At 41.5% G+C, this 17,992-nt stretch overlaps 1 protein-coding gene across 3 annotated transcripts in view; it reads right to left on the bottom strand.

The window, feature by feature from the left end:
• Positions 1-17,992, bottom strand: part of FBXW7 (F-box and WD repeat domain containing 7) — a 191,559-nt gene that overhangs the window by 14,095 nt on the left and 159,472 nt on the right. For all 3 annotated transcript variants that reach the window (XM_056333980.1, XM_056333970.1, XM_056333990.1), the window contains 4 exons: positions 16,766-16,848; positions 13,644-13,785; positions 6,391-6,525; positions 1,789-1,912 (listed from right to left, as the gene is read on the bottom strand). In XM_056333980.1, the coding sequence (XP_056189955.1) occupies positions 1,789-1,912; positions 6,391-6,525; positions 13,644-13,785; positions 16,766-16,848 (484 nt within the window). The remainder of the gene's footprint in view (positions 1-1,788; positions 1,913-6,390; positions 6,526-13,643; positions 13,786-16,765; positions 16,849-17,992) is intronic.

The raw sequence follows: 17,992 nt of genomic DNA, 5'->3' as shown, positions 1-17,992 counted from the left end.
CTCACGGAGGTGACAGCCTCCTGCACACAGTATTTGCACTGTGTGTCGGTCGCAGCGCCCTGCTCCTCAGCTCTTTGTACCATGGCTTTCCTTTGTCGGCAAGCATAATCATTACTGCAGTCGTGGCTGAAAATGCTCTAGGTCATCATTGCCTGCTGGCAACCTCCTGGCTTGGTTTTGGATCCCCCTTTCTCAGGCAACGTGGCAGAGTATTTCCTCTTTCAAGTGGGTATCGTCCAGCGCGCTCCCCGATTACTCGTACGCTCATTTTGGACCTTCGGAAAGTAAACCTCTTCGTCTGTGGGCCTCCTCTCTGGTCACCCTCCTTCACTACCTTTAGGTTCACTGTGATTCTCGCTATTAGTGAGCTTTTAATTCTTTTCTTGATTGGAAAGGCTGTCTGCTTTTGGCATTGTCCTCTCCTGGCTGGAATTTCAATATAACTGTGCCCTTTCTGAAGGGACACTTAAGCAGTAGGGCTTTGTTTCAACCTTGCTACTACAGGTATTTCCCTCCCCCCGCCCCCCCAGTTCTCTCACCCATCTCTCTTCTGTGCAGCTCCTCTCTCCACCACGTCTCCTTACGAGCAAGTCTTGTCCCTTGCCAGTATGTGGATTTCACTCTCCTGCCTTTAGCCCCTTCTCCGGTGTCTCTATCTGCAACTCTTGAATCAACTGCTCCTGCGTATGACTGAACGCCTCACCACGTCTAACCAGTCTACAGTACTGTTCCGTTCACCTGTGCTCTCATGTCTTCCCATATCTATTTTTACTTCTACGCTCACAAATGTAGGCTCGTTCCCCTCCCAGCCTTCTCCTTTTCTCCTTATTCTGTCCTCTTAATGCATTTTCACTGAGGTTTGTAAGAGGAGACTCTTAGAGGAGATTTAAGAGGTTAGACAGCTGGTTGCCACTGCAAAAGAAAACTGATTAATTTGGGTGCCTTTAGAAACAGCCAGCTACATTCACACCATCATGTTTTTTAAAGCCTGTGCATCAACCTCTCACAAGTTCTTGTCTCCATACTTGGAGGCAGCCCGGACAGGTCCCTGTGTTTGCCCGTGTCCCAGAGGGATACTGCTCTGAGATCCCACGCATGTGCTCTGCCCCCCAGAATAGACTCTGTGTTCATAGAATTCTCCTTAGAAATAGAACCTTATGTTCTTCATGTGCTCAAACATGTGGCTCCTTTCCTGGGAGCCCTTTTTGGCCCGTTCGTATTACTGCTGAACCACCGCATCTTCTGATCTGGCACCAGCAGGTGACATCTGTGTGGCTCATGGCCTGTGCCCCCCTCTCTGAGCCATCAAGTTCACACCTTCTCCCCCGACCACGTGCCATTTCTCGGTTAATTTTCCTACACGTGATGTGAAAATAGAGCACCCCTTCTACCCGACCACTGAAACAGTTTTTCCTCCATGTTATGTACAAACTGCAAGACTATACCCGTAGCATTTTTATGTCTCAGCTCTTCCTTGCTTTGGTTGCATTTTGAATAAAAATAATCCTTAAAAAGCAACAATAATTGTATTTTAAAAACATACGCCTAGGATACTTTATGACTAGGATGTTCACACTTACTCTAGCTTCATTTCTAGTACGCCGTGGGTTATTTCTGCTTCTGACTTTCAACAGAGATACATACCATGCAGCTCAAAGCATCAACAGCAGTAAATTTAAAGTCACACGAATTGCCTTCATAAAACTTTAAACTTACTATGTAAATGAACTGTACTTTCAACGACAGCAACACTTTGACCATTACAGCCATTTTTTTGCTCTGCCTTACCCTCCTCTTTGCATTTCTCTCTCCAGAGAAGATTATCTTCAGCCAGAATTCTCCAGTAACGACATGTCTGGGCTGCCTGCAGAAGGTCCCTGGGTTCCAGGAATGACAGCACATACAGTGCCAGCTGTAAAAAAGAAAAAGAAAGTGTATTTCCTGCATTGCTTTTGAAAGGAAAAGTAAAGTAACTCCAAGTATTATCACACCTCAGGGGCTGAAACACAGAAAATTGAAACAGGAAGTTATTAAACAATCTCAGAAACGTAACAGAGCTACGGTTTATTCCAGTGAGAACGTGGAAGTATAACAATCATTCTAAGTAACTACATCCATACAGATCACACCAGAAATTAATCTCGTATTTGCAAGAAATAGTTGTCAGCTGAAATCGTTATCTTTTTTTAAAATGCAATCCATGTCACTTTGAACCATGACTAAAATAATTGTGTCTACGGTCATCTTAGCTAACAAGTACAGGAAAAGTTATTTGGAGAATTTAACTATAAAGTACAACAGTCACCACATGAGCAAACAGGAAAGTATGTTGTGATGAGTAACGTCCCTCAGTAAACCAAACCGCAGGAGAAGTAAATGCTGTGTGTACCTGAGTTCAAAGCCCTCGGCAGCTGCAGGAAACGCAGCGATCGCATCGCTCATTTTCCCACTAGAATGCAAACACCCCCCTAAGCGGCGTTCCAGGCAGCTTTACGGACTGGGATGCAAAAGGATTGAAATAGGGAACTTTGATACTGTACGCCGCACGTTACCAAAAACATACGGGAAATCCCAATGAACACCAGAAGACAAACAGAGATGAACTTTTCCATGTGACAAAATGAAAGGTTATTGGGAGAATTCAGACCTCAGCTGAGTGAGCTAAGCCCGTACAACAACCACAATAAACCCCCGCAAATCTCCACAAATACCTTCAGATGTACCAAAGTCTTGAACAGGGACAGCGACATCTAAAACACAACCCAAAATGCAGGGACAGCTATCGCTAGGGGTAGGATGACAAAGTACAGCTTTTCTACTTGACAGCAACAACGTATCTCCCCAAGTCATGGAAAATAAAAAGTGTTAAGATGCAGGAAAAGCCCCTTCCATAGCTAAAAAAGAACAAATGTTCTGCAGAAAGAACAATATTGATAATGAGTGATGGAGAGAACTACTTACAGGCTGGAACAGTGGCGTCACTGTCAGTAACTAATAGGATGCAAAAGCTGTCAGGGAAATGAGATCATCCACTTTTACTTCTGCTTGACGTATCTTCTCGTGTTTAGGGTTTTTTATTGAATTTTGAGCTGAAGTTATGACGTATAGCTATAGAATCTGCCCGTCAAAGCAGCACAGACTGAAATTCAGTAAGGAAGTCATAACCGTAGGCTGTTGACCTCAGCACATTTTTTACCTTGTTATGGGAGAAATGTTTCCTTTCAGTAATATATTTCAGTAATATAGACCAGCCTGTGACTGAGCAGGAAATAAAAATTCAATACGCCAGAACTGTTTGCATTTTGACTGCACACACACACCTCGTTTGCAAGTCATCACCTGCAGCTCACGTCGAGCACGTAGTGCTCCACGTTTAAGGGACCCGTGTCTTAAGTTGCACATTAGACCCCGCAGGCACCCCAGGCCAGAAAGCCGGAGCCTTCTGTCCCTACACAGGGGGCCAGCGTTCAGGATCTGGCGTAGGCCGCTCTGCTTGTGCAAGAGCAACAACTGTACCCGTCCTTTCAGACTGTCTTAATTCCTGGTGTGTAAAATTATTTAAGAAGTGCTGTTTGCTCACACACATCAGATAGCCCTGCACGCAGCAAGACTCACCTCTGAAAGAGATCCTTTCCATTTTTGCTGGATGTTCCTTCGCTGACAGCAGTTTGTTTAAATATCACTTGTCCTATCTATACAGATATGGACGCTTGCTAAGATGGTGTTAATTAAAACCTGCGAGCCAACCGATTCTAAAACAGGTTACATATGGGTGACATTTATTTTAGACTATATTTATCCACATAGTCTTCAAGGGTCAACACAGCCCACAGTTGACTTTGAGATTAGCGGTGCACAGAAGATGACGTCCCTTTGTCTTAGCTCATGGATCTGGTTATAAGAAAACTTCAGGTAGCAAAGATCTGACCTTTGACTCAACTGTATCTCGGACCACTCTATGCTGTAGTGTTAACAGTACCCGACAATACGCAGTCCCTCGCCTTTTTCTTAACTCACACACACAGCACCAACCAAACTCGGGTGGCTGATTTCAGCAAAACTCCTAGTCTGCTGGTTTCTAGACCTGGGTTTCACAAACAAGTAATTTCAATAATTATTTCTAAAGTCTCAGCAAGAAAACAGAGGAGTATTCATTTTAGATTAATTGTTTGACTGCATGCTTCCTCAGGAGGAAAGCAAACATTTTCTTGATTATTCAGCTATTAACTTACTGTCTTTGCATTGCTGAAAATGTTTTTGAAGAAAAGCCCTCCTGTCCAAATCATCTTCTTGTTCTGGTTAGGTAACACACTCACGGCTTGCATCCAGCAGCACTGGAGATGCTGCAGATGTTAATGTGGAGCGACAACTCGAGAGAGTGTGTTTTCACGGGACACTGGCTTTGGCAGGGAACTCTGTTCACAGAATTACTGACCATAACGACTTGGGTTTGCCCCCAGAGCTCAGCTGGTCCCCCCCCAGCTGCAGCCAGCCTGGGTAGCTGGGGACTGCACCACTCAGGAGATCTGGGTGAAGAGTGATCTTCCACAAGGAAAGGAGATGGTGGAGTTAGCTTGATGGTTTTTGGGTGGGTTTTTTTGTTTGTTTAACTCTGTTTATTTTGGCAACAGTGGGAGTTAGGAAGCAAAAATTATCTCAGCCAGCTTCACTAGTGAAGTCAGCCTTTTGTGAAGCTAAGCAGCTGACAATATTCCGGTTTCAAGAGGCAAGAAACCTCACAAAAACCAAACAAATTAAAGTTTGCTTACGATACAGTCGAGAGATGTGAGAAAGAAAGCTCTACAGCTAAATAGCCTATCTTTTCTGTGAAGAAATTGCTAAAACTGAAATAACAACATGATCATTAGTCACAGCCCAACCAGATCACTGGTTGTACTTGAATTAGTTTTGCCACTAAATCAGGCAGAGACAACTGAGCTGTGAGGTACGGTTATCAATTCTGTAATACATTTCCAGACTTAATACATGCTGAAGTGGCAAAGTATCTTCTATCTTCCCAAAATACAAAGTTTTGCTGCCTTTCTCCGGTTCTGAACTAAGGCTGCCCTGGGCAGATTCTCTAGAAACAGGACAACCGTGTAGACAGAGGTCTCACTAAACCCTTCTCCTCCCCCAGTCCCTTTTCCATTTATGCAGACGGCTGCCGTAGGAAGCGCTTCGGTAAATACTACTCTCGTGTCGTGTGTATTAGGCTCATACTCATCGAATAAATCGTTTCCAACCCTCACAACTGCTAACCAGACCGGCAGGGGAAGGGTGACGCTTCCTGACTCATGAAGATGTACAGTATGTAACAGGAAAGAAGGGTCTTGTGCATCAACGTATTCAAAAATAGGATATGTACCAGAAAAAATGCCAAGGAACAGAGATACGGGACAGTCTTCAGGTAGTAAGACCATGTCAAACACAGCAACCAAATGTTAGCTCCAGAATACCTTTTATAGAACTTGCCTTGTAAAGCGTTAGTAACTGAAAATAACTGGAGACTTACAAAGACTTCAGCCCTCATGAAAATTTTCACATGGAGAACACAGAATGCCGAAAGAAACAGACTTCCTCCCCAGTCCAAATAACAGAACAATTTCCAATTCCCTAAAATCAATCAAGGTCAGAAGTACCATTTCTAAATTAACTAAACCGTATTCATTTAATTATTGTAGCAAACCGGGTTTATAGTATTTCATATCCACTCTCACGTTCCAGTTGTGAGATCGTCAAGAATTAACTCTTCTGCGGACAGCATTTAGTTACCCACGCTGAAATCCAAATCTTAGTTTCTCTTTAACCTGATACAACGTGATCTGAGTTACAGCAAAGGATTTACTATGAGCTATCTGCTTAATTAGTGTCTGGCTTTATCCTTAGTGAGATGTGCTTTTTTGGGTTTACTTTTGGGTTTTTGGGTAGAGATTTTAGGGCTTGGTTTGTTGAAAAGAAATTCACAGATGACATTCACAAAACCCCCACCACTAAGAGCATTAAACAAAATACTTACAGAATAATGTGCAGAAAGGTCTTGCATCCACAAGGAAATTTTTGTGTGTGCGTGCCCTAACAGGATTAGTTCTCAAAGGCAAAAAAAAAAGCACAATTGGCCCAATTAAGATAAAGAGATATTTTTTAAACTACTGGGATTTTGTTTAAAGGAGTAATTTGTATTTCCAGGTAGCTAAATGCCTATCAAGGGATAAAGGTATGTTACTCTGACGTGACAGTAGCCGTATTTTACGGCAGCGTACCAAACTGTGGCCCTCTGACACCAGTTTACATCACTACGTTGGCAGAACTCACTGCCATAATCATCACGGAAGTTTTTAAAAGGCGGCGGGTGATGCACCGCACAGTCCAGCATGAACCTGTATTTCTCACCTCTTTTGGGAGCAAGGAAATGAAGTCTCTTTGAAACTGGGGCTCTATCACTTGCATCATGTGTTTTACTTGTGTTGGTTCGCAACTATCAATGAGTTCATCTAAAGCAAGTAATTTCTCTGGTCCACTCCAGCTCTGCAAGAAAAAACAAGGAAGAAACAGTAAAAACTTAGTTTAACAGACTGGTTTGGTTTCTATCAGTCAGTGCCGCTGCTTTGCCAATCAGGCAAGTTAAGTTTCCTTGTTGACCGATACACACGCGTATAAAAAGCCAGGAAGAGAAACGCTCATGTTAATTACACAAAAATGAGAAGTTAATCAACTCAAAATATTCAAAATTACTACACTGATTCATAAGCTAAGAAAGGATTTGTTATACACACACATGCAGATTAGCAACTAAACAGATAATAATATTTAATAATAATAATTAAATTAATTAAGCTTCTTTTGAAGTTGATGAAATCTACACACACATTGCTGACAATGAAGGGGTTGCAACAGAACGCGCTCCCTCTCTCTCTTTCTCCATTGTGTGTTCAAGTGAGATGGTAACTTCTAACTTTCATCTGGTAAACCAAAAACTTTAAAGGAAATGAGAGGAAAGGAAAGAAAGAAACTTTGTCTAAAAGGGTATTAGCTTACTGCCTGCTTATTACTACAGTATGTCCCTAAGTGACAATGCCGTAATTTCAGAATCCTGGCTATAAACCAACGTATATTTTTGTAAGTATCAATTTACACTTGAATAAACAGGGAATTCTGATTGGTAATTTTCTTACTTCACATTTTTACTAATGGGCACCATAAAATTTGAAGATTTTAATAAGGCACTCATCTGAGAGCATAGCAAATTAGCAGCATCATTTGCAGAAAAAAATTAATAACTGAAGACACTGCACATCTGAAAAGCACGTTTTAAACTCATCTGTGCTCATCAAAGAGTTTTGATTTGTTATGTGCAAACAATTTAAAGAAAAAAATAATTTCTATAGGAAAAAACAACAGCCACCACTAACTGATTTAGCAACAGAATTAGAGCATGAATAAAGCCTTACAGAGAAAATGAGACATCACAGTTTTTGAGAGCAGATTCATATTCATATTCCTGAATGTCTTCTAGAGTGACATTTACAAGTAAATTAGCACATACAAATGATATTACAGTTATGGTAAGAGGCTAACTGAAATTAACAAAAAAAAAAAAAAAAAAGAAAAGAAAAAGGTGAGATACCTTACAATTAAGGTTTCTGTATTAATCTGACATGTACCTCAGGACTTTTAGTACTCATGCTCTGTATTTCTGTTCTCTGGATTTGATTCTGACAATTAACTCTGGTCTCCACAACACTACAATGTTTGTATGTTGTGAAGATTCCGCGGAAGAATGAGACAGGTGAAGGAGAAGCTGGAAATTTTGGAAGCAAAGGCAAAGCAGATAACTCCCGGGCTTTCCACCATGTAGAAAGCTCCCCACGTTAACCCGGGTCAGCTGCTCTTGCCCTGAGCACACCCATGGCAGACCCCGGCCAGCCTGCCCTAACAGAGGAGGGGGAGGCAGCTCCTGCGACCTGAGCCTGTCCACACGCTGCTGGCAATCGCTAAGGTGGTCCAAGCTGGCAAGAAAATATCCCCCATCCACGTGTGCATCTGTAGATCGCCACCATGAGATGAGGGCTTCCATGTCTCATACCCAATACCTCAGAATATTTAAGAGAAACAAGAATGTCTCAGCATAAATTGCTGCAGTGCTTTTATATAAAACAACTTCTATTAAATTTCTTTCAATAGAAATATTTGCATGACAGCAGTTCTCCATAAATCGTGCACTGAAGAACTGTTATCTCACCAACTTTCCAGCTGCTGGTTGTTTCATTGACCCAGAGCTTAGCTGGTTGGGTACAAACGTTTGCGATTTTTAACCTCATTTGTCAGCTGTGTTTGAATTTAGGAGAATTAAAGAAAGGGAAAGTAATACCTGTGCTACTTCCTTGTAGTATAAATTGCCAAGGTCAGTCTACCCTTAATTTATAAAGCAGATATACATTATTCAATTAGAACAATTCAACCTGAAGAGCTTGGTTTGTTGTTTTTTTCTTGTGGCAAACACTGCTAGCAGTCATGAACATGTTATTGATGAAGAATTTCACCTTACTGTTAGACATTTCTGGTTTTAAAATATAATACAGATCTGAACAGCAAGGGGGAAGATTCAACAAGGGGAAAGAGATGCTAATGAGTAAAAGCAGCACCCCCTTCCATCTGCCCGTTCAGCAGTAGCGGATGGCTACAGGCAGCTTCCTAAGGCTCTTTTCAAGCAATCAGCTGCTACAAAATGTTTTCTCTCGGACGCTGTCCCCTTAGTCTTTCACTTCAGCAAACAAACCTCCAGCTACAGTCGGTAAGGGGTCTCTGAGGGAAAAGTCTGGCATGGAAGACTGGGATGAAGCCTTGCCAGATGAACACAACTGTTTGCCTTAACGAAGGCAAGACTAGTAAATTGCTGTTTCTGGGCCCCACAGCTTGATCCATTTGCAAAAAACCTGCATGTAGCACATTGAGCAGAGAGGGTAAGAAATAAATTTGTGGCTTCGATGAGAAACAACAGCAAACAAATCTTGCAGAAGGAAAAAAAAAAAAAAAAAAAAAAAAAGACAAAAGTGCCAAACAGTTTGCAAAGTTTCAAACACTGCAGATGACCGGAGACTTTCAAGACATGTGGTACAGTGTCCGGGTACCTTGGATTTCTAACAGGTGATTCCCCTTCATGTTGAAGATCCTTGTAAAAAACACACTTTATCTTTAAAATGCATTTGTTTAATTGGTTTTCCTTGCCTTCAAAACTTAAGTTTTAATGTAAAATTAAAATAAAGCTTCTATTACGGGCAGGACTTCCCCTAGAAAAGGTAACTCCTGGATTCATTCACATACCCCTTGGAAAACCAGCAGGGAGTACGGATCCTGCTCTTTGAATGATCTGCGATGGCTAAACAAACCTCCCCGCTCTTCCCTCCCATCTCAGGGAGGTGTTCCTTTTCCAGCCAAGGCCTTTCGGTGGTCCGTACCACCTCCACATTCAGTAATGCAGTTCCTGCAACCACGGTGCTACCTGCCTGAAAACTACCCCTTCCTTTCCCCCTTTGCTATTATGTTTAAATGTCTTTCCCTTCTTTCTCAGGCACGCAAACCAGCTTTATAATCAACGTAAATGACACCTTTGCTACTTCTGCAACATCCACCTCATCCCTCCTGCCTGGCTGGCCACCTGTCCTTTTATCATCTTCCATTTCTGCACCTCTCCTCTTCCATGACCTACGTGTTTGTATGGCACAGCTCTCATCTGCCAGCTCCGATCTGTACAATTACAGTTTGCAGAAACTACATCCTTTTTCTATCATCGGTATATTTAGGACACCTATGATAAATTTCAGGGTGCTGTTCCCCATTACCGAGTTCTGTTAATGGAGGGCTCTCATTACAGAGACCTGCAGGAAGGGCTCTTCTGGAGCTTGCTTCTGTCTGACTCTTGGACCAGTTACCGAGACCCCTGCCATCTTCCACCTCACAGGTATCTCGGCCTGGATAGAAACAGCACAGAAGCAAAATCCACCAAAACAAACACCGTCTACATCAGCAAGTGGTTGGTCACAACAGGAGGGCTTTGGGAGCGGCTGGTGCCGAAGCCCCCACATTAACCCATCTCCATGGCCCAGTCTGGGCCCCTGGGTGATGTGAACCTGACTAGAGGAGCAGGGGCTGGTTTGGACCCTTAGGTCCTCACTATGGTTCGACAACGTAAGAGTTTCTTCTGAAAGGAGCCTGGTTTGCATGGATCAAAACTGCCCTGAGACCCAAACCAACAGGCAATAAGCGGGGATGATCAGGAGATCTGCTCTGAGTCTCGACAATTCCTTTGAAACACACTGGTAACGGTGACCGAGCCAGAAGGGGTGTGCAGCTGTAGCCTGGATCCCTCCCATTCTTTGCGTAGGGGTTGGATGGAACCACCAAACCCCTGACCTGGTCCCACCACAAGATACAGAGCAGAAAATGCTGCAGTGCTAGTCAAGATACAATCTTTACTGCCCGCTTCACGTAAGAGGTGGACTACTCTGTCACACATTTATGTATTCATGAGCATCTACGGAAGAGTAAGAAATGGAGAACGGTAAGTAATTTGAATTTAGGTGGCTTAGCCAACTACTTATGTAAAAGCAGGGAACAGTACTCTTGCCAGCCAGAAATGACAAAAGCATTTTGGACACTATCTAAACTGCTGAGAAAAAAAACCTTCCAATTTTAGGTAAAATAATAGCATTCACTAGTGACTCAAAGTGATTGCCTATAATTACTGTGTATGGAACAACTTTTCAACATCAATATTCCAAGAAAATGCAAATCTTTTATCACATTACTTAAATAAACTGTAAGTACGTGAAGTAGGAAAAATTAAGAGAGTACTTAGTAATTCTTAAAGCAGCACCATCTCTGACTGAACTTAGCATGCAGGCGATTTTCTTTTCCTTATGACAAACAATTGATGACTTAAAAAATATATTCTGCTTCCAATAAAGTAAAATTTCTTCTAGAAGAAGATACCTTGTAAAGATACACTTGGGCACCGAGTTTTAAAAATCTCATAGTAGATATTAAAAGGACCTGAAGCCAAGAGCCACTGCAAAACAGAAAAAATAAATAGGCCTTTAAGAAATTAAATGGTTTGAACCCATTAAAAAGCTTTTCTGTTTTTCTTTCCAGGCTAACATTTCACTCAAATCAATATATATCTTCATTTTTTAAGGGAAAGTGCAGCCGTTTCTCCTTTCTCCATTAGTTTTTTGTCACTTTCAAACTAAAAGGCTTAGACCAACTATACAACATAACAGCAGGAGTAACATATAAATTTAAAGAAACCCAACCTTAAAGGCCATCTTAAGTTTTCTTAACATTTGAAGAGTGGTCTTGCAATTAATTTGAAAAGAAAACTTAGCAGAACCACTGGAGGCCAACGTACAGGTGTGAGACCTCAGACAAACTGGAAATCACTTGTTGCTGCCAGCTTCTATGGCAAAGGACAGTTCTACTTGAAAGAGAAAACGTGTGTCCAGCTAACACGCTCACGGAAATTTCGCTTTAAGACTAACTGGAAATGCATTTTTGTATAAAACAAGATCGTGCTATGAAGCAGGCTTAGGAGGCATACAGTACATAAAGGAGAAAGCTCTCCCATTTGCTTCTGTGTAGGAAAAACTTTGCGCTGCAAGAACAATGCTACACGTGTCATTTAATCCTGCCCTTGGGCAGAGCTAGCTCCCCTCACTTCAAGAATGTGCTTTTATCATTTGACTGTTTCAGACTTGCCCCTTTCATAAAACTCACATGGAAAATAAGCACACAGAAAAGGAGGTGGCTTGGCATTAGCCAAGGAGATGCAACATTGAGATGCAGCTACATGACTCGGAAAGCTTTTGGTTCTAAAATAAGGGACTCCCTTTTGTGAATACAATAAATACTACCAGTGACAGAAGTGATCAATAAGTGCTACTCAACGATCTCCAGTTACGCCAGAGAGGCCTCTCTCTCTTGTCAAGAGGACAGATCAGCATTTAGTACAGCAAAAAAGTATTTTGAGAAGTCAGAAGTCTCTAATGATGCATTTATTAAAGTGTGGTTTCTACATTACTAACCCCAAATCTTGGACCCCAAAACAATAACTACAGGCAAAATTTCATGGGCTTACAGGCTTTTCCTTATCCTGGCCAAGCAGCCAACAGTATTGCTTTTACTGTCAAGCACGTCTGCGCCACTGTATCAAACGCTGTATCAGCCTTCCATAACCTTTTTTTAAAAATATGTGACTATTAATAACTAGCAATCTTATGTGAGAAACCACGCATTGTACATTGTAGTTAACAAAACAGCTTTTGCTAGTACAAAGGCTTTAACACTACAAAATGTTAAGATACAATGCAGTATTGCGTTATCATATGTACAAAGTACCACTCAAATATGGTTCTTAAGGGTTAAAAAACCCTATTTCTATGAATATAGATACATCGTAATAATTAAACGTGAGTATTTTTAAGAAACTGAATGCTGTGTACGAGAATATCTTAATTCCAAACTTCCACTGTTTTAAGCACATTATAAACACGTAAAAATAATGAGGGAAGGAGTTCTACATTATCAATTTAATATTCAGAACTGACAGTGATTGAGATCAATGGTATTATGTAGCAGCATGAATCAAGCCAAAAGCACGCTTCTGCCTGCAAAGCTGGGTGCTCACTACTCTGTCTGCAATATTGTTCCTCCGTCTTTGCCTGCTGCAGTAATAGAAACAATGCCTATACTAGTTACATGCTCCTTTGGAAAATGTTTTCAGAAGTAACAGTTTATTAATCAAGGTAGGAAGACATAGTATTTCCGTTCTGCAGTCACTGACTAGGACCCATCCCTACTTCTTAAAAATACAGAGCAAAACCGTACAGTAAAGAGATCTCCACGCTACAGGTTATGCACAGCAGCAGAGGCCTGCTCCAAACTGTTGGCATTAATGTACACAAAACTGGTTTAGGTGCTACCGGATTGGTGTCCATACAGATTTCAGTTTTGACCTGTGCAAGTGATGCACAGCACTGTCCTTCACACCTTTGCTTTGGTCAGATGAAGTTTTGGGCATTGCTGAAGGCTGTTGGGGAGACACAGCAAGCCTCTTTCCCCCCTCCCTTCAGCTGTGTACACACGTACTGGCTGACATTGCATTCAGTACACAAAGACCAGTAAAAATACATATTTGAGTTTCCCTTTAATCCATTTTTGCTAAACTTTTCTTTCTATTCTTAGAAGACAGCAGACTCATGAAAAATTTAGTGTTATACCTGCACTGAGACAAAGCATGCACTAAAGCTCACTAGTCCCCAGGTGAAAACATCCCAAGTTAGCTCGAGGCCATGGAGGCAGCTGTTACATGTTGGACAGAATTTGTAGAAAATGTGAAAGCATCAAACAGGAAGGGTTATTTTACCTAGAAACCCGAGAAACCAGTTATTTTTTGTGAACCTCTACACCAAGCAGCTGAAACGGAGAACAACAATTCCTTAAAGCCGATGCCCATTTGTTTTTGCAACAGTACACAAAAATCGATGACATTCTGGGAGGTATAAGGAGGACCGCCTTCTACTGAAGCAACCTCTTCCTTCAGTTGTGGAGGCAAGCTGCTTCAGATGTTTATTTCTCTAAGCACTGGTTACCTGAAACATTTTCAGCCATTCCTGAAGGCCCGTTGGTGGCTGCACAGATGTAATGCGGCGACGCTGCTGTCCCTGGCCATTGGCCGCCCTCAGGTCCCCAAAAGTAGTAGGTGTGGCAGAGCATGGCACCAGCCCCGTAGTACTATGATACAAATAAAAAAGCGCATCACATGTAAAACATGAAGGAACGTTTACAAGTCCATTGCAGAACGAAAAATCTAGTACAGAATTTGCAACCAGTACTTCAACTCTTTAACTTCATGCAAAAGCAGTAACATGAGAAACTGTTCTGCTGGTTGCTCAAGAGGTCACTTCCCCCACTTTCATAAATCTGCCTGCTTCTACCACTACAGTACCAAACCTCCAGCTAGGGGGGGGAAATGGGGATCACCTTTCAAAGCTGAAAAATTACCACTCTGTTAACTGGCCGGCAGGTTGTCTATAAAGAGGCAGGTTTATATATTCCTTTCCTTGCCAGAGTTATTTCCTTTCCTTCTGGGCTGCATTTGTGCCTCCTGACCGGTCATGGAGGAAGCCAGAGCTCAGAGTCTCACCTGTATGTGAAACGTGCTAGTGCTGCTTCATTGCCAAACAGGAAAAAAAAAAAAAAAATGTCTATTTTTAGCCCTTAATATGTTTTGTTGACAAAGAGCTAGTACTCTAAAGCAGTTCTAGCGGCTTAGTGGTTCGGAACCGGGCTTCGAAATACTCCATACAGTCTTTTAAAGTTTGAATGTTGATGGAGTGCCACAGGAATTAAAGGTGAAGAGGGAAAAGGAGCCAAAGGTGCCCTCTGAATTACAGTTTTATTTTTTCACTCTGACATGTTAAAAACCGGCTCATTCATATGGGATGGAGCTTTTAAAAGAGCAGGGATTAAGCTGCTATTGTAGGATTCTAAAGAAATACAGCTGACTGGGTTTTCTTTATTTTTATGCAATGTAAAGTACTTCATTCACAGAATATCAAAGTTGTATTCCCTAGCAGGAAATTTGGAACTCCAGTAGTGTTTGCACAAGCATGAGAATTTTAAATACAGTGTGGAACTCCAAAAAACCCTTTGCTTTTGTGAGTTTTTTAGTAGGTATGAGCTCCAGGGTTTAACTGACTTGTCAGTGGCTACAGGAATAGCTTCAAATGATGCAAGACAGGTTCATTTTCATATTTATCTCATCATACTGTACAAATATTTCACCGTACTCTTCCTTGTTCTGAAGGACAATCACAGTGTGTCCTAACATTTACCCAAACCGGTAAAGAAAAGTAAAGATTGGTTTGATGGGCTTATTTTTAACTGTTAATTTTACCGAGTAGTAACAGAAACAGAAGCCAATATAAAAATAATGTTTCACAGATGAAAGATTCTCTTAATGACATTAATTTACTGGCTTTACCTGTTATATGCAAAGACAGTTCATCAGGCCTGTCAACTTTAAAGAGTGTCTTATCCGAGGGAAAATGGAAACAAGCAGGCACAAGAACTGCATCATTTGCCTAATTGTTTAAATAAAGTCAAACAGTTTAAAAGAGAGAGGATCTGATGTTATTTAAGGATTCGTTTATGCCGATAATGACTCCAAATCCAAGCAATGTCAATGGTATTTTTAAAATAAAATCTGGTTTTACAGATTTACTCATTCTCATCGCCTGTGCAGAGATCCAGCAGAAGGCCTAGCACCGATGGTCCAAAATAAGGCTCTTAACGTTGGCTTACACCGGGTCTGAGCAATACGTAGCTTTGAGCCTGTCCCAGCAGAACAGGTTGCACTTCAGTTTCTCCTGCTGTAAACTGGTTCTCAGTCAAAAACAGTTATTCAAAACAGGAACCTCTTTCCTTTGACCTGAGATTAAACCCCAAGGTTTTTGTTCATGCTTTATTTTTCCTGTGTGTTTTGATTCCCCTGAAACAGCCAGTCAGGTTTCCGTGGAAGATGGAGTCCAGCGGTTCCCCTGAACCCGACAGACACGCTTGATGAAAAGCATTAACTTTCTTTGTTGCCGAACTGTTTGCTCTTACGAGAGCGTAGAGAATGGTGTGCCACCCAAAGAACTGGTGGCCAACAAGAGTGTTCTTCCATTAAGTCTGATTTAGGAACTACCAGCTGGAGGCTTGAGAGAGATATGGAAGCTGCAACACGTGCTTCTCTGCAACGAGACATCACCCCTCTTTCTCTACTACAACATTTACACATCTGAAAAGCAACCCTGGCACCCGTCTCCCCACATTGTCCTAGCTCTTCCCTCGTCACCTGATAAACCTCTGCAGGAAGGGAAATACAATATAAATTACTTTTGACAGAGCCATTAGCGACTGAACGCTACTATAGGGTGTGCACAAGGAGTTACACCCCCAGACAACTTTGGGAGGCGAGTGCAATGCTTGTGGGAGGGCCGATATTTCTAACAGGGGAAAAACATAAAGTGGTACAAATTCAAAGAGGAAGGGAAGCAGCGTGACACGCGAGCACAATTGTTATGGCAACTATACAGTAAGAACTGCAGTTGGGAGGCGTGCAGCCAGGGCCTCACCCTACCGCTGCCTTCACATTTAGGAGTGCTTTACTCTACAAAGCATCTGACCGGAACAGCAGCAGTTACTTCTGTGAGCCGGTACCATTTCGGAGTAGTAAGAAAGCAGACTAGAGCCCGTAATACTTTGGTTTGTGGGTAACAGATACGTGCGTGTTCTGTTAAGATCAGATGGTCTGCTCTGCCTACAGAAATTTCCATTCCCTCGTTCCTGTTACCATAGCGAAGTGATACATTTGATCACAGTTTGTAATAGTCTTAGGGTTTATCATTATGTCCCTTTTTCAAAATCTGACTGATTTTATTCCCAGGAAGGCTTCAGCCCTCAAAAAGTCTCTAAGTAAATGGGCATGCTATATTTAGCATGAAACACAAACCTCAACTGAAGAAATGCAAGTCTGGCTACTTCATTAAAACTCATCTTCAGTTCACACAATTTAAATCAGCTGAGCAATATACAAATGCTAATACCACCCCTTCTTTGCTTTACAGCGCTTTAACATTGAGAGGAGCCATGAATCAGGCTTAGCAGTTGGAAAGGCGGGATTTACACAAGAATTGGGATCCAGTGATCTGTTACTGTGTATAATTACCTTGTGTATTCTGAGACTTTGCAGGGTTTCTTTCCCAGAGAGAAAGAACGGACCTCGGAGCCATGGTCCAACTTTCTCTTCATCTGCAAGGTGAGGGAAAAAGAGTAACAACAGGGATTTAGTTACATGACCAGCCTTATGTACGCGTACTTCTGTAACAATAATCCATTTTTACCTTTCACTTTAACGTGGAATTTCAACAAAGTTGACAACACTCACAAGTCGACATAAAGCAACATTTGAGTTTCTAGCTTCAACAATATTTGATAGACATGTGATATGGTGCATGTATATATTATTGCTGCTTTAGGGTCCACAATCTATTGGAATGCCATTCTTTTCATTACCAAATTTCAAACGCGGAAAAAACAGGCAGAACTCTGCGTTGGTTTATTTACTAAGCTGCTTTCCCTCTACTCTCCTGGGAGGGGAGGGAAAGAACTAAACCAACCAAACCTCTTCATTGTTTGTGTTCAGGTTCCTTGCTAAGCCTCTCAGGACTCTCACGGAAATGGTTAAAATTGTAGGTAGCCTGCCTGCATTCTAAACCAAATATTCATATTATAGTCTAATAAAAAACAAAAAGAGTAATTAAAATCTATTTTTTCTTTTGTTTACCCTTTTATTTTAAAGTTGTACATTGAAAACATTTATAAAACTGCAGTAAAACTGACTGACAGATTAACTGACACTTTTACAAGAAGGGTAAGGATGAAAAACACTACACCTCAAGTCCTAAACGTCACCTGCAATTAGGTATGATCAAAACCAAATAATGAGCGGGGCAGCTGCTACAAGGGGAAGCCAGTCTACAAAAATTACCAAAGAGATGGAAAGCGGTGAAAACTGTATTTATCCACTCAGACGAATAAAGATTACTTTCTACATATTTGGGTAATCTTTAACCCCAGGCTTTTGGATCCAGTGAAACACATGTATGCCAAACACAATATCTTGAGCTTTTTGTTGGTTTTCCTTTCTTAAGACATGATACACCAGAGCACTTCAGCCAGCAGAAGAATGCTTATGCTGTTTACAACTGCGAGCTGCAAAATACATGAACTACCTGCATTACAATTCAGGCTTTAGTTTAACTATTTACTCCTTTTTTAAAAAAAAATATCACATTTAAGACAATGGTTTAAAAGTTGGCATCTTTCTTACGTGACTGATTTGATCTTTTTTAATGTTACGTTATAACATTGTTATTTAAGCATTTCCTGTATC

This window comes from Falco biarmicus, chromosome 1 (assembly GCF_023638135.1).
Source record: "Falco biarmicus isolate bFalBia1 chromosome 1, bFalBia1.pri, whole genome shotgun sequence".
Lineage (NCBI taxonomy): Eukaryota > Metazoa > Chordata > Aves > Falconiformes > Falconidae > Falco > Falco biarmicus.
This window is presented reverse-complemented; position numbering and strand designations above follow the sequence as displayed.